Source organism: Gobius niger, assembly GCF_951799975.1.
Source record: "Gobius niger genome assembly, chromosome: 23".
NCBI lineage: Eukaryota > Metazoa > Chordata > Actinopteri > Gobiiformes > Gobiidae > Gobius > Gobius niger.
This window is the reverse complement of record NC_136874.1, coordinates 12,694,026-12,715,104: the sequence shown is the minus strand read 5'-3', so window position 1 is coordinate 12,715,104 and position 21,079 is coordinate 12,694,026. Positions and strand designations below refer to the sequence as shown.

The 21,079-nt window shown below is 42.8% G+C and overlaps 1 protein-coding gene across 4 annotated transcripts in view; it reads left to right on the top strand.

Moving 5' to 3' along the window:
• LOC306981805 (nck-associated protein 5-like) overlaps positions 1-21,079 on the top strand; it is a 220,556-nt gene that overhangs the window by 102,164 nt on the left and 97,313 nt on the right. For all 4 annotated transcript variants that reach the window (XM_079581485.1, XM_079581486.1, XM_079581487.1 and 1 more), the window contains one exon: positions 9,177-9,240. In XM_079581485.1, the coding sequence (XP_079437611.1) occupies positions 9,177-9,240 (64 nt within the window). The remainder of the gene's footprint in view (positions 1-9,176; positions 9,241-21,079) is intronic.

The following is a 21,079-nucleotide window of genomic DNA, read 5'->3' as shown; positions in this document are numbered from 1 at the left end:
ACCTCGTCTCCGTGTACCAACCTGCAGATGCGAGTCAGCAACAACCAATCTGTATGATGTAATGGCGAGAGGATAGCAATTTTGCGCAATCTAAACAGCAATCCCAGACGCATAACTGCCGGATTACTCCTTCGGAACGAGCTCTAATCTCAAACCACGCGCTGTGTTTGGACTCCAAATGTGTCGCCAGCGTTGACATTAAAAATTCAAAGGTACGGGCACGTCTGGGCGGGTCTCGTCCTAATGTTTTTGCAGCGGTGAAGTCATCCGTGCTCACCAGTGTCTAGCCCGGATCGTTGGGAGAGGAATTCGTTGGTTTTCACGGTGAGGGGACGCGTAAGGTCAAACGGGACGGCGCAGACGGGAGGAGCAAGGAGGATATCGGCGGGATTCTTCTTGTCTGGCGTCGAAGCCCTGAGCTTGTTGTGTATGACAAAGAAATAAGCAAGCTGTTTAAACAATGCGCAGCTGTGGGACTGTTTGATTGCAATATAGGGAAATTAGGAGGAGGAGGCGGTTCTTGTGTTGACAGGGGCGTTTACAGGCTTTTTTTTATATAGTGGGGTCACCCAGTTGGGGCAAGGAAAATGAAAAATATAGCTTTCTGATCAAATTCAATCATTTTGGTCAGATGTTTGACCACAGTCTTTTTAAGAAGTCCAGTTGACTGTATGGTTCTTATGTTCCATGCACTCCGTAGGTGTTCCTATAGTTGTTTGAGGGTAAGATTTGGTTTGGGGTGGATCTGGTTGAACGCTCGGATCGAGAGCTGGGTTTTGGGACCATGGCAGACCGTGAGGGGCGATGGGCAGTTGTTGAGCAGATGGATGTGGGGCTTTATCCCATGGCTCAGAGCAGAGTTCTGGAAAAGCACCAGCATGTGATAGAGGTGGGTCCAACCAGGGAACCTGCGGTGGATCTTGTACAGTCGAGCCACAGGTTCAAGTGTTTCCTTGGTCCTGAACGTCCGAACTGGGAGATAGGGTGGAAAGTACGATGGAATGCAAGTAGGTTCTTGAGATGAATGGTGAATGGTTTGGTTCGCGACCTCTCGTACAAGAGTCTTTGTCTAGAAATTTCAAGTTCCGTAACATACAAACTTTCACCTGGAAACACAGAAGATGCCACATGCCAACATTCACAATGAGGTGTTTAAATACTTACGTCTAAAACTGGACTTCTACATGTTGGGATAAATTCAAAATGCAAGCCTGAAATATAAAGCAACTCCTCAATATCGACGTGCCTTTCTGTTTTGTTTTTTGTCCTCCCGGTATCCAAACATGTCAGACTTTTCACATCTCAGAGCCCTGTCTCTACCCCTTTGTGCGCGCTGCATCGCATTTCACCTCGTCCATTATTGATGATGTCGGTGAGGCCGGCCGGCGCGGCGCACTCAGGCAGGCAGGGCCGGCCCTGGGTGGTAAGGGACCGCTGACATGTGTTTGGGTGCAGATGGGGGGTACATATGGGGGCGGAGGCACAAGCTGTGGGGATCAGGAACCAGCTGTGGGTGAGGCATGTGCTACACCAGGATGCCGCATGATTGATGGAACCGGAAAGTACAAGAAATACTGTTAAAATCCTATAATGGAGTAGTCATAGGCGCATTGTATTTTCTTCCATTGGCCAGAACACCAACTCTTTCACTTCTGTCATGCTGTAAACACTTTTGGGGGAAAAGTCTTCTGCTTCTGGAACTGCTTAAGTGAAAGTTTAAATCAATAAAACCACAACCTTTAAATCCAACCAAAGTCAATGGGATTTAATTATGTTTCCAATGAGCAGAACATGAACCATCTTAGCCTAAAGTTTAATTAAACCGAAGTCAAAAGGCTAATTGGATCAATTCAGGCAACTGTCCAGCTGTTGGAAAGTCTCTATTGCCAATGCAAGCAAGAAGTTGAAGCTTCTTAGCGACTGTAGTTTACTTTGCGGGTGGGCTGCAGCTAAGTCTTATTTTGGTAACACAGAAGGCGCATAAAAATGTGTATTTTCCCACAATAAGCAAAAGTGGCACGTGTTGATGGAGTAAACCTGAAGGGAATGTTTGTAGGAGGCTCAAAACAAAGTCACAACAGCGGAACTTGGTTTTCTAAAAAGCTGCACAATGACACATGCATTTCTGTGAACGGGGCATTCCTTATTCGAAAGCTAAGATCCTCCGGAGTTCAGCGACTGTTGGTTGGGACTTTATCGGGGACACGAGCTGGGGTTGAGGAAGTTTATTCCCAAACTGGTTTAAGCTTTAGCGTCCGGCAGCGATAAGAGTGAAGCCACGTCCTCCTTCTGATGGATGTGAGTTACAATGTACAAAACACTCTACAGACCCTCACTTTAAAACTGCTACGGTGCTATTTTCATAATCGATTATCATTATTAGTGCTGACAGAGCATTTGTGGAATGTTGTGTTGTGGACAATGGATATAGTAACTACAAAGCTGTTAGCCTTAAACCAAACTCATTCAGGTCAAGCAAATTCTATTCCTGTGTTGTTTTCTTGTAGAGACACCGAAACTTCCGAACGTGTCCCGTTTCTCTCTCTCTGCAAAACCGCTTCAGCATCTTCTTTTCCCGCCATTCATAAAACCACTCCCGTCTCGTTGACTTTAACCTTTGCACACATCGTCGCGGCCTGTTTTCCTACGCTCCCCGTTGGATGTTATAACTTTTGCGACGCCCGGATAACCTCATTGTCCCGCGCGGAGGGGACACGGTGGACATTTTTGGACCGTCCGTCGCGTTACATAACAGCATTAAGGGGGCAGGATTAGATTCGGGAATGCCCAGTCCAGAGATGGCCCAGCCTGAATTTTCAAATTGGTCTGTGTGGCATGTGCGTGTTTACATCGGAAGCTTTTAACCCAGCGGGACGCTAATGCAAAAAAAAGACGCGCGGCAGATTTGAGGTCAGACCAACATTTGGAATCTCCCCCCGGGACAGACTGGTTCGGTGAGATCGCTGCGTGGAGATGTTTTTAAATGTCAAGTGATGAAAACGGTTGGGGATTCATCAGCGAAAATGTCATAGGGTAAAGCGCGATTACAGGAGGCAGTGGCAGGAAGAGTAAAAGAAGTTGTATATTAGCACTAGTCGCTTTACTTGAAATGGCCGTACAATTTCTAGCAGGAGTAGTGCAGTAGTGGCAAAAGTAGTGGATGTAGTAGAGATTCTCAAATATCGTGGACTGGACTTGGTTGATTTAGGTCTATTCATCTCTGGCCTTTAACTCGTGTCTTTACGAGAAGAAGCTTCTGAAGATAAATCGTCCTCAACAAAATCGACCCAGTCCACTTGACAATGCTTGAAAATCTCTACGACGATGGATGAAAATGTGATATACTAGCCGAGAGATTTTGTTAGGTGATATCAAGTTAGTGAGTTCTGAAGTTTACAGTACTTAAAGCAGTACTAAGTAACTCATGCTCCTAGAAACCATAAGCGCCACTTTCAGGTGTCCTAGCATGTTGCGTTTTTTTACTCATTAATTGTCCGTGAGCGTAAATACTACGCTGACAGAAAAGACAAAGGGAGAGAGGGATATTGTTCATACAATTTCACTTTCGCAATTTCATTTTTTTCACTCAAACTTGGCTGTAAATACTGTTTAAGTGGCGCTAGCCGTCAGTTAGCTTTGCCCGTTTGCCTGTTAGCTTCTTCTTTGTCATTCCATTAGTGTGTATTGGGGCCTCCGACCCGGCGCAGGCAAAGTAGCAAACATGGTTTTCTGGCCAGAGACACCAGAGACACCCCTTCCAACTCATTAACACTTGTATTACCCCCAGAGGGACGACGGAAAGGATTTATTAAGGTAAACAATCAATCTTTATCTTTTATTCAGACTCAAAAAGGTCCACAGGAAACAAGTGACTTAGTACTGCTTTAAAAGAAAATGGCCTTCTTTTTGATCAAATAGATATTGAAAATAACTGAGTGGCTCAACTCTCCAAAGGATGTGACTTGTAATTTTACTGGGAGTGGGACGTCTCTGGTTCGTCTCCATGGAGATGTCGACTGTCAGCAGCCAAATATGAGATTTAAATAGGTTAGGTCCTAATCCAAACCCCACTCCATGATTAATACCCACTGTTTCTAGCTGGTCATGTTTTGAAATGCTGGTAACAGTAAAATCCAATATGTTACACAGTGTGCCTTTAAATCAAGATCCAAACAAGTCTATAATGACTAAATTTGACAATTCGGACACAAGGCAATTCAAATGAGATTTACAGAGACCTGAGCACTGGACTAATATGATCGCATTTCCTGGTTCTATTCAGGAATAGCAAATAAACATTCCAAATCCGGACACAACACGCTGCAGCCTTTACTCGTGGACAGGGCCGATGGCGTCCGAGTGAATAGTGCGGTAGCAGAAGTCCACTTTCTCCTCATCTGTGCCATGCCCCATTACCTTCCCATCCATCAGCGCCGTGACAGCAGCGAAAACTCCAGCCCAGCCGCTCAGGTGTAAATCATGAAGGGGGGGGTGGTGAGGGAGAGGTCAGGCCTGGTCAGCCCTCCGGAGAGGCAGGTGAATCCAGGCCAGGGAGAAGAACCACAGGGGGGCTGACCCGTGCCTGCCTGCCGCGAAGGCTGCCGAGGCGGGGAATGGAAAGAATGAGTGGAAATGTTTGTGTTTGGTGCAATGTCAGATTCAGATGTGACGGGTTTGCGAGGAGGACGACTGCTCGCCAGCTGGGAGCGACATGTAATTTCAGACCAGTGTCATTCGAGAAGCAACTTAGGAAAATGTCCAAATGCTCCATGAGGTAAGGCTGCGCATTTAGATTACTGCGTTTGGGATGGATGATGAAAATCGAGGGCTTTGTGTGAATAAATAGACGTGTCAGAGAGAGACGTTTGAGAGATGTTTGGAGTCGCAAGAGACTTTGTGTAGACATGAATCCATCCCATAGAGACAGTTCATTTTCTTGTGAACGGAGGGTGTATAGCTCTTTTTTTGCAACCATTCAAACCTCAACTTTCATTCTACCAAAGGAACAGGCCACCGTTTTTCCGTACTGAGATAAAGACCAGCACAAAGACCAGACAGGTACGCATGAACTCGTCTAAGCTCAGGTAAGAACATATCTCAGTATGTAAAAACGGTGGCCTGTTCCTTTAAGAGAAAAAAACATTATAAGATTCATCTGTACTCTGTCATTTAAGTGTTCGACGATTCAAAGCTTTGTCACCAGCACTTTTTTGATTTTGGTTTGCATTTGAACCTCTAAAGAAAAAGGTTTGAGACCATCTTTGAGCTACTCTCACCTTGTTTGGGAAGTTTGGGATCAGGAAGAAAAGTAAAAATCCCCCGTCCTCCCCTCAAAATCCTCCACTACATTGTTTAAAGAGGCCATTATGTTCAAAAGTTCAAGAACTTTAAAAACATATGCACAAACCAAAGCTAGGGCAAGCATCTTGGATGAGAGGCGAAACGTCCAACATTTATATTAAAGAAGACAAATGACTGCCTAAGAACTCAACTCCTGTACGAACGAGAGGCTACACAAACATTATAACTTCATATAGCCAACTTATATAGCCTAAAGTAGACCGAGGCCAATATTATATATGTGAGCAAAGTGAATCACTCTTCAAAAAAGTCAACATACAGCTAAACAAAACTAACACTAATGCTATCTGTCTGATCACTAACAGCTATTTGCCAGTAGATTTCACGTTCCTTGACAGAAGCCCTTTTCTTCATTGTTTTTCACTCTATTATTCCTTCATGACGCAATTTGGTGCTCTCAAAAAATGCGAGTTCCCATATTTTCCCAATTATGGACAACACAACGAATGAGCAATGGACAATGTAAACAGCGGAATGCCATCAGATAGAAACAACCAGACAGGCCAAGAGCTAATGAAACATAATTAGCTTGACATGCTAGGCGCGCGGTTTACATAGCAATTATTTGTTGGAGTTAGCAATCAGCATTTGTCACCATAATGCGCTCTCTGGCATCCGCGAGCACGGCTTTACGCAAGATTGCTAGCGATACACTTTGACTCGACATGTTGGAGCTATTTCGCTAGTTTACGCAGCTGGGGGAAAATGTTTTATTAATTTGGGAATCAAAAATAAATGGCGTAGCCCAAATTGCTAGCACATGCATTCAATTGTAGGCTACGACTACCGCTTCTCCATCGCTGTAATAACAAATTGGTCTATATTTGGCAATGACTTTTTTTCTTTTTTTTTCTTTTCTTGAGGCTAGGACATGCTAAAGTGGTTGGAAATTTAACCCCTTACAAGCTAGCAAACAGCCATAACACAGACTGGAGGAATGCCAGGCTAGTGTCGAGTATCCAAACAATGTTAGCCGTGAGAGCTTCCAGAAGGCTAACGTTACCGCTAGCGGCGTGGCAATGTTGTGATGTCGAATGGGGATTTTGAACAGAGGTGCTGACATGTTTGGAGAGCGGGCTAACAATGTAGTAGCTAAAGTGTGTCTGCGCGGCTACGTCATGGTAAAACATAGAGCGAGTGAGGAAAGGTATGTGTGAGGTTAGCAAGGCCAGGAGTGCTTTCCAATAAAAGCCTGCCTACTGTTAAATAGCCTTTTTCCGACACCTGCAGTGTCATTTGTATATATTAGAGTCATCTTGGATTTTGTGGCTATCAACGTCTCCTCTAATTAGATGGTAATCCAGGAAGTAGGCCATTTTTATTTATTTTTTTCACTTCAAAGCTCCAAATGTGTTGGCTACAATCTTGTCAATTGTCAGGATGAACAGCATCGCAGGCCTAGATGCAAAGGCAAGTTTATTTGTAGAGCACAATTCATGCACAAGGCGATTATAAATAAATTAAATGTGCTTCACAGAAAGGAAGCAGATCAAATCAATTCCTAAAACATCAACATAAAAATGAATTACAGTGAAAAAAGTGCAGATAAAATATTTTCAGTTGTCATATGCGTGGATTTGAACATTGTCAGAGTTGAGGCCTTTCTCACATCCTCATGAAGATTGTTCCAGATTTTAACATTAGCCTCAGCGTGTTTAGTCCTGACTCTGGGTTCTCAGAGTTCCTAGGGCCCGAGATGGTTCATGCGGCTGTAAGATGTCAGAGATGTACTTTGGTGCTTAACCATGAAAAGACTTGTTGACAAGCAAAGCTGTTTTAAAGTCTATTCTCTGAGCGACAGGAAGTCAGTGCAGAGACCGGAGCACTGGACTAATATGTGTTTCCTTGTTCTTGTCAGGACTTGGGCAGCAGCGTTCTGGATGTACTACAGCTGTCTAACAGTGAGCAGCCGCTACAGTACTCTAACCTGGTAGAGACAAAGTACTTTAATGCAGCAAGTGACTCCCAAACTTTCTAAATGTTGATCTCCAAAAGTACATACAGTATTATGTAGAGACCAAAGCTAGACAAAGCTTTCTGTGTTGGCCTATTTCACAAAGTGCCACTCAATGTGTCATGGCTCAGGTATGCCAACATGCACAACGACCTTTAGTCAAGTGCCTGAACTGCAACACTTTTTAATGATTTTTTTTTTCTTTTATTGGCAAACAACACCTCCATGAAAGCGAGCGAGCGCCCACACCACACCTCGGTCAATGAACACATCGCCTGTTTAGCTGCACTCCTATTTCCTGCCAGATTCGTCACCTCCTCCGCCAGCTCGTAGTACTTTTTTTTTGACAATCCCTATACAGTACACGCTCGGGTTTGTGATGCACGAAAGAATTAGACTCAACCAGACAAGTCTAGATCAGCAAAGTCCAGACAGCGGAGTCATCCTACATTTCCCCCCAGCTGCCACTTAATCACAGAGCTATAGCCTGCAGGTAAGCCAGGAGGAACAATGCTGTCTGGTCTGCAGAAAAGGTTAGTCATGTGGCTATTTTTGGAGCTTAACTGGGGACTTGGAATTCTGCTGTCGGATGCATAATCTGTCAATGTTGTCAATTAACCTCTTAACTCCCGCCTGAACCGAGAGCATTTTCTCCAGTTCAGCTTTACCCAAGCCAGTGTAACACCTCATTTGAGAGCGAAGATCTACAAAACTCATCTAAATGGATCTTTTTCCTTACGTCATCAAACATTTTTTCATCTTTTTGGGAGGGGGGGTTCCAACTCATTTTGTAACTTTTTTGTCTTTTTTTAAATGAGTTTTTTGTCTTTTTTTGGTCATTTTTTGGTCACATTTTTGTCATTTTTTTTGTCATTTTTTTGTCATTTTTTTGTCTTTTTTTTGTCATTTTTTGTCACATTTTTTTTGTCATTTTTTGTCTTATTTTTGGTCACATTTTTGTCCATTTTTTTGTCATTTTTTGTCGTTTTTTGTCATTTTTTTGTTATTTTTTGTCACATTTTTGTCATTTTTTTGGTGATTTTTTTGTCATTTTTTGTCATTTTTTTGTTATTTTTTGTCACATTTTTTGTCATTTTTTTGTCATTTTTTGTCATTTTTTGTTATTTTTTGTTATTTTTTGTCACATTTTGGTCATTTTTTTGTCAAAGTTTTCTCACTTTTTTTGTCACATCTTCATCATTGTTTTCAGCCAAACTGGAGAAAATGTGCTCGGTTCAGATGGGAGTTCAGGGGTTCAGCAGTTTCCACTTGACAATCGCCCACACCAGAAATTATCAATTTATAGTGTGATTATAGACTCTTTGAAACTTCTTGAAAACTTACAACAATATGCGGTTGATTGCCGAAATGCCCGTCTTTCGTTTCGCTGAGTTCTCTTCATGTTTTGGCAAGTCAAGAGAGAACTACCCTTTAAGAAACTCCACTCCACTGCAGGCTGTAGTTTGTAGTGAGTGGCAATCCATCTGGGAGCCCTTTTTTCTTTCTTGCCCGTAAGATTTGTTGAGTTCTGGCTGTAAGCTGCACCCCGGGAGACCCCTGCGCTTTCTCCTCTCTTTTGTTATCCGTGCCAGTGTGCCACGATTTATCCCATTAAATCCCGGAATGCCCTCCTCCTCACGTGGGATTCTTTGTTGCAGCCCTGGCTCCGACAAGGATGCCCCGGTTCCCCCTTTCTGTTTTCTCGCATAGTTATTTTGGTCCTATCTGCAAGCTGTGTTTCACGGGGGGGGGCAGGCGATCGCTATCCAGATTCGTATTCTTGGCGCTATACGCAAACGTCTGTGATGACATGTTGACTCACGATTTTGTTTTTTTCCCCCCCCCTCTTGTCTTTGTTTAGGGAAAAGTTGGCCGTGGCTCGACTACAGAGGGAAGTCGCAAGGAGCAAGAGTGAAGAAACAATGGTAAAGTATACTCCGAATGCCGCGGTAGTCAGACGGTTAGTCACGCCTGGTCAACCGCGCTCCTGGCATTACACTGACGCCATTGTTGCGGCGCTTAGTCAGGGGGGCCGGGGCATATGCCGGGATGAAATGCAACTTTGTTTTAGCGGATTATAGAAGCCGGGGAAGCTTACAGTGATAAGAAAAATACACAAAAATCTGAATTGTCGGTTAAGATCTAAAGCCTATAAAGACAGATTTGATCCCTCTGCGATCATGAAAAGTGCAGCGGTGGTCAAGGTACTTCAGTGCTTCAGAGTTCATGACTTGAGTAAGCAGTATTTGTGGCAGGAAAATACTAAAAGGTGAAACAAACCAAAGCAAAACGTGATGTTAGAGCGTATATGAACTTTTGTTGATCCAGCAGCTGTATGGGTGGTTAGCATGGCCTTTTGATTCCCATCACAGTTCACATAAAAACCTCCAGAAACAATTGTCTTGTAGGGTTCCTTGTTGGTTTTCTCTTCTGATGGAACCACGTCCATGGATGGAAACCCGAAATAGCAATTGATCCTGGAGCGACACTGGCCACAGTGATGGAAGCCGCTGGGTCATGAAAAGATCAAATATGCACTAACATCAAGGTGTTTTGAAGAGTAGAAAGTTCCTCAATGCAGCTTTACGTAATCAGTGCTGTGAATAATGACTTTGCGGCTTGAAAAACATGAAGAACGCGCTTTATTGAGATGTAGTGGAGTAAAAAGTGCTTATTTTATCTTTCAAAGCAGTGGTGTAATATGAATATGTTTCCTTCTAAATTACTACTCAAGTGAAGTGCAGATCCTCAAAGCCTCCCTTCCCCCATTGCTGTGCAGGAGATTGAGAAACTTTTGGCATAAACAAATCACTTGATACAAACGTTAACATTCCGTATTTCACTGCAGAATCTTTCCCAGACTTCCATCAGTTTTACAAATTCTGCTATTATTGTCTTCGTCTTTTGTTATCTCGTGTGAAAAGGCACATCAATATGAGGTGTGGCGATTGAAAAGCTGACTGCAGGCCGCAGAAACGCAACTCCCAGCATGCTCTAGTGATGGCTGTGGGCCGAAAGCAACCAGCCCAATGCTGGGCTCAAATGTTCAGTACTGTATTTTATGATTCTTTATTGATCCCCTGAAGGAGGGAGGCTTTTTTTTTTTTCTTCTTCTTCTCGCGTTTACCCCACAGTGATGAACAGTGGGGTAAGGTCAGGGCTGAGGGTCAGATAGAGAACAGCGCCCCCGGAGGTTGGGGTAGTTACTAGGACGTGGTTTGCCAACGGCAGCAGCCACAGCTTCAAGATGTCAATACGGATTTCGTTACAACTTTCTCACTAATGACCACATACAGTACGGACAGAAATGCCTATATTTTGGCATTCATGTCCGTACTGTATGCTGTACAGCAGGGGTAGGCAACGTCAGGCCCGGGGGCCAAATCCGGCCCTCATGGACAGAACCTCTGGCCCTCAAGGTGATTTTGAGAAACATAATGACACAAATCAGGGAGTATTTTCACATTTTTAAGGTTAAATGGGAGAAATACTGTCAATGCACCCAATTAGGTCATATCATGTACAACTCTGGCATTTGTAGAAAGTGCACTGAAAAAAAAAATGTATATATATATAGAAGAAATGACAGAAAACTACTTGAATAAAGAGATTCAATCTAAAGTTTGAGTAGATTTGGTCTGGTCATCTTATCGCCAATGGAACAAGTCATTATTCTCTTAACTCAGATTATATTGTATAATTTCAAGTGAAAAGCAAATCTTTTTCAAAGTAAAAGTTCATTTGTCTGATTTCAAAATGGGTTTTATGCTTGTTCCATTGGCATTAGCATTTGTATTTTTATTTCAGATTAGTCCAAACAGACTCAAATTCAACATAAAGAACCTTTATTCAAGCAATTTTAAGTCATTTATCTCATTTAAGATGGTACTTTTTCCAGTGTAGTGCTTACAAAAAAAAAATGGCCCTCCGTTAAGAAAACTTGCCTACCCCTGCTGTACAGCTTGGTTATTACATAAAGAGTAAATGATAATTTAATGGCCGAAATGTAAAAGCCATGGAAACATCATTCAGCAAAAGACTTTTCCTTGGGCATACTGAAGTAAGCCTTAAATGGACTTTGACAGTATTTTCTTGAATGAAACACAATCTATAAAGTTATATAAATATTCATCACAATCGCTATGTTTCAAGGCTATTCAAGATCTTTAAAAAAGAATATTTACAAACTTTGTCTGGAATAACAGGGTATAAAAGTATGCTATAAGTATACGTAACTACTTAAGGTGACGTCAGTTTGAATACATAAACAAAAATATGTAGGCTAAGGCTCAACCCAACCTTACTGTAGGCTATGTATTACCATCTAGGAACTTTCCCTTGCAGACACACTAGAGTCATGCCTAACTCATTTTCCCACTCAGGGCTGTAATCAACCACTCTCTTCCCTCCGAGGCCCAATTTTCACACTACATCTATGGAAGAATGGAATGCGTGCAGCCTCTGGAAAGCGCTCATATCTGCGCCGAGCATCAGCTACATGTGGGCAGCACGGTTTCCCATACGCTCCGCTCGCTTTACAGACAAGACCGCACTGTATGTTTTGAGCTGCCGCCAGTTCAAAGTAATATACATGTAATGGGTGCTTCATTAAATAAACCGCAGAATTCATTTAGTGTGCAATCTATGTATCTTTTAATGTAAATACAGAGCAGTCAACATTCACTTACGCTATGTTTATCAGGCTATTGCTAGCATTAGAGCAACTGCGTTTTTGTCGTCGGTTGACCTTCGAGTGTTGAGAAGAGACTTTGAAGGGTTTGTAGGAGTAGTTTCTATTAAATTTAAGTTAATATCTTTGGTTTCGCTGCCTTGGTTTAACTAAGTAGCCTAACGTTTGCCTAGGGCCTGTTTTTTTTTCTATTCCGCTACATTTGAAGGATAAATACGTATAACAAAAGACTGGAAAGTAAAGGTACGTGGCTGTGTTTTCGCCCCATTAAAAACCCTTATGGTGGTGAACACTCCAGAACAGTAGGTGGCGCTGTGCAGTGTCATTGTCACCGACTCACGACAAGGAGGAAGGTTTGTATTGCTGTACAGGTAGTGAATTTAGGCGTGTTCACATGTTTTAGAAGCCGCAGAAGTTATAACGCACAACACTTTTTTGAAATAGTGATTCGTATTTTTGGCGTTGACTACTGTACACATTTTCTTCTTCAGTACTTCATCTTCATTAATATTTTAGTTGGGTGACTTTTACTTGTATTGGAGTAATATTTCCCCAGTAGTATCTTTAGTTTCACTCAAGTAAGAAAATCAAGTACTTCGACCACTACTGAGAGCTAGCTTGATGCGGATGTTTGGCTAGCTGCTATGTTTTAGCAATGAACTCATGCTAGCTTCCATGACATTTTCACAAAATAGCACACCTACAAATTGATTTAATGGTTATTTTTTTCATTTTGGCTTGTCAAGGTTATTACTATAAGAACAACACTTTTTCAGGTTAGCTTAAAAAAGAAGAATTTATTTGTTTGAAGTAGTTTGTTTACCTTTTTCGTAGTCCCTCTGGGTGTAATGCAAGCGGGTCGGAGGCGCAATACACACGAATAGAATCACGAAGAAGAAGCTAACAGGCTAACGGGCAAAGCTAACTGCGGGCTAGCTCCACTTTATCAGTATGTACAGCCAAGTTTAAGTGAAAAAAATGATCTCCATTGTGTCATTGAGTTGTAGTACAATATACAATATCCCTCTCTGCCTTTGTATTTTCTGTCAGCGTAGTATTTACAATTAATAAGTAAAAAATCGCAACATGCTATGAGATACTTAGTTCTGCTTTAAAGGAGAGATATGCAAAATTGACTTTCATTTGAATTTCATTGAAGTTTCATTGAATTTCATTTCACTTTAAGAATGCTACAAAATTGCTCCCTCAAATCATATTAATCAAAATCATATCTTGATCAAAATCATACCTTGAGTAGGATTTTGTTTCATTCATGCAGTTTTGAGTATCCTATTTAAGTGCTCTGATCTGTATTTCCTAAATTCTGTTGTGTAAGACAGATCCCGAAATCATCCTCTGGTCTCTCCACAGAGCCTTCTCCCACTCCAGATTTTAGATCAATATTTTTACAACCCACTTTGTTTTCAATATGCAGCGCACCACCACCACCTCGGCCCCCCCTCAGCACGTGTGTGTGTGTGTAACGTAATTGAATTTATGCCTGCGCTTGTCGGCCCGTCAGCACCTCCTCCTGTAACACTACCCTCTGACCTCACCGAGGCTGTCAAAGATACCCCCCCCCACCCCCACAACCCCCCACCTGGCTAGCTGACGTGCTAATTATTACCCTTTAGCGTTAGCGCATTAGCCGGCGCATGCTAGGACTTGAGAGAGGAGGATGAGTTATCTATGCCAGACAGGAGGATGGGTATGGCTTGCGAGGGGGTGTACCGAAGAATAAAAGCACCATGGGGAGGGGGATCGCGCTAAGCTCCATTCGAAATTGGGATTATCGGCTGCCGGATTCCCCCCCCAATGCCACTTTCTCCCTTTCTCTCTTTCACCGGCGTTCCAAGCGTCGGCAATAGAAGTTAGCGAAAAAGGCTGCTGTATTGAGGAGATAATAGCAGCGAAGGAAAAAAAAAGTGCCAGCAGTGCGAAGTTGAGAGGACTGGGATACCCCCGCGCTACTCCGACGCCCATCCCCGCTAGATAAAGTCGATGCCAAGGGACCGGGAAAAGTGCTGCGGACGTTTTAGCACGCTACATCCATTAGCGTCTTCGATATCAAAGCCGAGCAGTTGTGCATTTGTACTTTTTGCTCGTCGCATCCACTGAGATTGGTTACAGTGGCAATTACGCTGTCTAGCCTTCACAGTCACACTAATCCTATTGAGTAATATTTGATGCTATGCTACCAAACTTTAGCTTGTCAACAAATGAAATTGGCTGATATAGTATACGTATTTTGACTTTATTGACGGAACTGATCTGAGGCTGCTGAAGTTTGTCACGTCAAGGTTCAGCAGTGTGTGCCCAAAGAATGAGATCAGCTGAACATCCTGAATGACCAGGTTACTCCATCCATGGGGTTCCTCTTCCTTGATGGTCTGGGCATTTTCCAAGATGAAAAAAGCCAGGATTCATGGGGCTCACATTGTCAAAGAGTGCTTCAGGGATCACGATGGGTTGGTCGGTGCAGAGTCCAGATCCAAACCCCATTGAGAATCTTTGGGATGTGCTGGGAAAGGCTTTGCGCAGTGGTCACCCTCTCCCATCATCAGTACAAGGTCTCGGTGCGAAAATGAATGCCGTCCAACCAGGCTTTCCAACCAGATATTCATGTGTGACCTTTTTTGGGGAGTCAGTGTTGTGGATTGTATTCTGAATGGGTTAATATGAAAGCGTTGGCTGTTGGCGCAGATAGGCAGCAACGTTTCTTTCAGCCAGACCCTGGGCAGCTGTGGTTACAAAGCTCACTACCACCAGTCTGTGAATCAACGTTGAATCAATAATACAACAGCTCTCAGCTCTATAAAACGTATTTTACATGAGAAATAGCTAATTGTTTCCCTTGCATGTGTAGAGAATGGCATTTTTACAAGGCGCTAAATAACGGTGGCATTGTGCTGCGCCGCTCTGGCACTGTGCACCAGCAAAGTGTAAATGAACAATATAAGGACGGGGGGACTGCTGCTCGTGCGGTGCCGTTAGGGTAATAGCTGCCATAAAACATGCAGTCTTACATTCGTCTACAAGAGCGTTGAAGACAATCCTTGGATGACTGAGATTGTACTCCAACATCTTCAACTGTGGAGGCCAAAGAATGTCGCTACATCCATCCATAAAGCTTGCTCTCTGGAGGTCAATTATGACGATGGTACAGTGTTGACTTGACCATTTCCATATTCACGCTCTGTTAAGCCCCTAAGTGCTGGTGACTTTGATTGACAGTTGGCAGGGTCTCTTTCGCTCTCTCCCTCTATCTCTCTCTGGACTGATCACTGAAGCATAAATTCATTAGGACCATATCAGCTACTGTCATGTTCCTGCAATTCTATTTCCACATCCGCAATCGTGGCATATACGTTCTCACCTCATAGCTAGAAGGTCCCCGGGGAGTTTCCCAGAATCAAGGGCCATTTTTGTTTTAACAGAATTTGCATCATCTAGGGCTGTGCAATTAATCGAAATTCGATTACGATTTCGATTATTACACTAGACGATCACAAAAATAGCATAATCGAGAAAAAACGATTATTAAGGATGCCCTCCCGCTCGTCCATCCAAAGCGCAAAAGGTCCGTCCTGAGCGGTTTGTGTGAGCGCGTCTGATCAGCTGTAATACCAGCGCAGCGTGATAGAACTGTAAATAATATCGTACTAATATTTTTTATACCTAACTCTTGAGATAACGCCACTGTTAAGTGCTCACCTTGTGCTGAAAGGAGAACAGCTGTTTAAAATCCTTTGCTCAGGCGCTGGTTTTGTTTAGTAGAAAAGTCTAAAACTCTTCTTCAGGAGCAGATCAACGGAGCTCAAACAAACTCTTATTACTTCATGCTGCTGAGATGATTGTTTCTGTTCCCTTCGCATTTCACAAGCTAAAGGCTCAGGCTTTGGTCTGACATAAAAACATTAGCGCTGTGTGATGATGTCATCAGGCCGCGCGGCTCTGTTGGACAGGTGTGAGGGCTGGCCAGCAGGGGACAGGTATCCCTATAGAATTAGTTTAGAAACGAACATATAAAAAAAAAAAAAAAAAAAAACGTTTTTATTGTCCAAAGAAAATATAGTTCATAGTTGTTTTTTAAAATAATAATAAAAATGAATAAATAAAATAAAGATTTTTTTTTTAAGGCAACAAATAATCGTTTGAATAATCGTGATTTCAATTATTACTAAAATAATCGTGATTGTTATTTTTTCTGTAATCGAGCAGCCCTAGCATCATCTTCTGAATGGGTTTTCTCTTGTAAAGCAAAAACAAGTTAGCTGAATCCTCCAGTTATGTGCTCCTGTCCATAGAAATAGTTGGATTTCTCTGGTACAATGTTTTTTCCAGCATATGTTTCCCCGTTAGCAGCCATCAAACATCCCAAACTAGGAACGATCCAGGTGTTTTCAGCTGTTGTCAACCACCGACCACATTTAGGTCAGATCAAAGCCAGGTGGTTGACTCTTTTACATTTTACTTTAGAAGATATTTATCGTATATAAGTGGCCTCTGAGCTAAATGCTAAATCATAATAAGTTTCTGCTTATTGTGGGTTGGACACACATCCAGTGGCCACTAAACATGATCTTATAATATGTTAATGATAGCGAAATCACAGACATTATAGAAGTGAATTAAAAATGGGCATGTCATACCTCACCATACTTCAATATAGGGACTGGCTTCAGCATTAGTTTTGGAAGCCATTAGCTTACAGATGTACGCATTTGTACCGTGACCGTAAACCTCCCACAGCGCTGAAGATGCATCAAATGTTGGGGACAGATTACAAAATTCGGGGACATTACAAAGTATGCTCAAGAAAATGTACATATGAAGCTAAGCTAATAAGCTGTTCGAGGTCTAAACCACAGCGTTAGCAGGTTTTACACTAAAGACTCGGTTTAATGTGCAACTGTAAACAGTAGTACTTTCATGCAGCGCAGTGAGAAAGTGGGAAGACTTGGCTGGATAATCCGTGACCAAAATTCTTAACAGTAAATCCCCTGTTGCACACATAGTATTTGAAAGTTAGCAGTTTGCTTTGCTTAGCCAAAAGTAATACGAAAGCAATCGGCGTGTCTGCCTCGCTTTCGACTTGTGCGGGCATATCTCAGATTCATCTCGGCCAAATTCAAAACAACAATTACCGACCAAATCGTGTTTGACGCTCCTTTTTCCACAAGCGATTACCGAAATCCAGCGCGTCTGCCCGAGTAAACCGGAGTAATTGCACCTTGTGCTAACCACCGTCATACAATCCTCACACTCCGAGAGCAAAAAATATGTTTCGAATCAACTTTATATGGATCAGTGTTACAGTGTGTGACCGCCTATGGCATACTTTCATTCACAACACAAGCATCATGGAACTTTGTGAGGGCAAATGTCAGGACTAAATGCATTGCACAAAGTCGGAGTGGTATGACGCCATAAATTGTGTGGAAACAAAGAATATTCAATCATGTGGAATTTGTGATAAACATATAAAATAGAACAATACAATATCTTCAAAAAGTTACTTCCCACCTCTGGTTGTAACATGTAACTGCAGTCGTAGTGGTCAGTTTGCTGGGGGGCATTTTCAGACATTTTAGCTCATAAATCATGGGTATTTTTGGGTATTTCTTTATTGCATTTTTTTCGGGATTAAATGGCTTTGCTGAGTAATGTAGCACCACCCTGACCCGAACAATTCCCTGTTACTTCCCACTAAAATATCCAGATGTTTCCATAACTCCCTACTGACTCCCTCGGACAATTTCAGACTTAAAAAATTACCAGAATTTTGCAACCCTAAATAGTCGACGAAGTACACATAGCAGCTGTTAAAGTCAGGGCGAGTTTGTGTGTAGTAATCAGAAGTCACAACACAAGTAACTGAAGTTGTTGAATGAAGTACTAGTATGAGAAGCTGCAGTAGTTGTGGCGGTGGCAGTAAAAGCTGTAGTAATTATCCTAGTCGCTATAAATAATTTGTACTTTCCTTATATACTACGGCTGCTCTGCTCCTACTACTATTACCTGCACTCATACACTACTTGTACTACATCAAGAGCTACTACTACTTCTAGTACCACCACCACCGCTTCGTTAAATCTACTGTTAGTACTTAAATCTACTGCCATAATAATTTGCACTTGCAGGTTTCCAACTACTACTATTATTACTACCACCACCACTCATACAAGAACCACTACTACTTCTACCACTACTTATTACTTCCTACTTTATCCAACTTTCCATCACGTTGACGACACTTTTAGCTTGAATCCTCATTGAAATTCACTGCTGTAGGTTTTCGGATGGTTCCCACTCTTTACCCAAGGCGTGGTGGTGGTTTGGTGGGCATGCCCTCTGTCTGTCTGTCTGTCTGCACTGGCCGTTTGATGCCTCTCTCCTCTCTAAGCGCTCCAGGAAGCTGCCGGTTTTGGTCTTTTCACCACCGCCGCACACGTGGGCTTGTAAAAAAGAAGGGGCCGGGTGTTTCGAAAAGCTATTTAAAACGCTTTCCCTCCTGTGGGGTGGAAACGGCGGAAGTATTTGCACTAGAAAATATTCAAGCATTTTATCTATTCCTCTCTGTGCGGGGACAACACAACGGGGACAAACCCTCATCCTTGTGGTGAGTCAGTTGTGTTGACAGGACTAATAATGTTTTTGTGTGCCAATAGCCCTGACATTAGCGATTCAATTTCACATTATACTGCAAGTTTATTTAAGTTACATTATAACTTGTGTGTTGAGGAGGAACTATCATTACTATTTTTATCCAATTCAAGCTTTTAATGACTTTCTATTCAAAGCTTATGCTATACATATACGTATATCCTCCGGCCGTGGTACACTCCGAGATGAAGCATGTGATAAAAATGAACACTCGGGCTTCTCCTAATTGTATTCAAATCTGATCCCTCTGGAGTATTTCATGTAGAAAATGGAGTGGAGATAAGGCGGCGCTGCCAAGTGCTCCGCGGCTGGCACAGTGGGGTGAAGTGGGCCCCGCAGCCAAGTAAAAGAATCAGCTATTTCTGATCACAAAACGCCATGGATACGCTGCTGTCTGCCAGATTAGAAGCCGCGGATGTACGGAGTAATGTAATATTCATCGCTGGTTATGAATGAAGGGGGCTGATCCGCAGACAGATCAGTGTTGTGTGCTGAAGTAGTCGGGACATCTGGAGGTTGCGGTAGTGTAGACCCGCTTTTAGTGCGAGCTGAGTGGAGAATCTCAGTCTGAAAGGCTTTTGTTTGGAAAATGCTGTGTGTCTTTTCCTAAACCATTCTAACAGTCTGATGAAGGGCCGGGCTTGAAACGTCACATCGCTGATTGGTGCAAGTTAAGAAATATTACTCCTGGGAGCTACATGACTGTGCAGATCCTTATTCTCCTTTGTGGTAACGTCTTCTGATCCAACAAGGCAATTTAAATACTTTGGATGTGCGGGTCTTTGATCCATGCCTAAACCATTACATTCCCTTAAATGTGTTTATTTTTTAATCAAGTTAAAGGTAGGGTATGGTGAGCTTTTTGCCACGTTACAATGTTAACAACTTAGGCCTCCAGGTGCTGTGTTTTCACCCACTCTTGCATCTTTGAGTAATCTTTGAATCCGTGGCAGCAATTCCCAAAAAGCTCCTCCTGAGGTCCGATGTACAGTGGGGAAAAAAAGTATTTAGTCAGTTTCACATAGACATTGTATTGGATTTTGGCCAAATACTTTTTTTCCCCACTGTATCTAGGAAATGCTTTCCACACTTGGTCTCTCTTGCTGATCTTAATCCTTTCATTGCGGGGTAAAACACTCGCCATAGCTTCACTGCAGTCAAACAGACAATTTTTCCCCCTTTTCTTGTGTCCTCTTTATTGAAACAGCTGCACAGCAAAGGAGAGCAAAAGGAGCTGGGTGCAAGGGGTGTGTGAAAACCAAGAAGTAAAACTACTGGATATTTTGTTTCAGCTAGATAGATAAGATAGATAGATTGATAAAAATGTGTTTGACATTACTATCAAATACCTGCAAAAAAGCATAATACCCGCTCTTTAAGCCAAAAATTTAACACAATTTGGAGAATCATTTTGAAGAATCATTTTTAAGTTACCCTGCGTTTTGCGTCTTGAGTTAGGTTTGGTCAGGAGTACCATGCTTAAGCCAGTGCATGCAAACTCCAATACTTGCCTGAAGGATTATTTTTTTTCTTTTTTGTCAGTGGCAGTTCAAACTCATACCAAAACAGTCCAAAGGCGCATTGAGTTGCCTTGTGTACGAAATGCGCGGTATAAATAAAGTTAAATAAATAAAGTTGCCTTACCTTGCCCTGCCAAAGACTTGCATTAGCCTGAATTGTTTTAAAAGTCCAGAAATGAGCTCCGAACCAGTTTAGTTTGATTGTTTGCTGTTGGCCGACCACTTCGAGAATGCTAACGAAACAGCAGTTTTTTTCCACTATTTTGCACGTTGAATTAAATCATACCCCACACCCCATTGTGCATCTTTGAATGAATGCCTACCTGTTCTTTCACAAACTGCTCAGAGCAGATAAAACAGTCCGCTTGGCCTTTTTGTCCCGTGAAAGCCCCTCTCCGTTGTCCCCACGGAGCGTCGCTGACAGCTGTATTGGGCCCTAGTGACAGCTCCTGGGGAGGGCGGGGGGGGGGACTCAGGTGTCATCTTCCCCCTCACCTCTTATCTCCCCTGGGCAGGACGTCCCGTGGCCACATTGACCACACCGCGTCCCCTGCACCCCGGCCGCGAGGAGAGTGCGTGGGTGGTTTTTTTGGAGGGGGACGAGGCAGGGGTGCCCATTGTCATTGATAAATTGGCTCCGCATATGATTTAGCATATTCCTGGAGCGTGTGTGTATTATTGCCACTGCACCCGCGGCTAGCAGGGAACTCTCTATAATGTAGTAGTCCCTCGCAGTAATTGAAATGATGGGGCCCCAGGGGAACACACTTTCTTTCTCCCTGCCTCGCCGTTTCCTAAATCCCACCTTTGCGAAGCGCGCGATATCTGACAAAACATTCTAAACATTTTTATCATTTTAATTGCCGCTCATTGTTCCCCGCAAGGCTT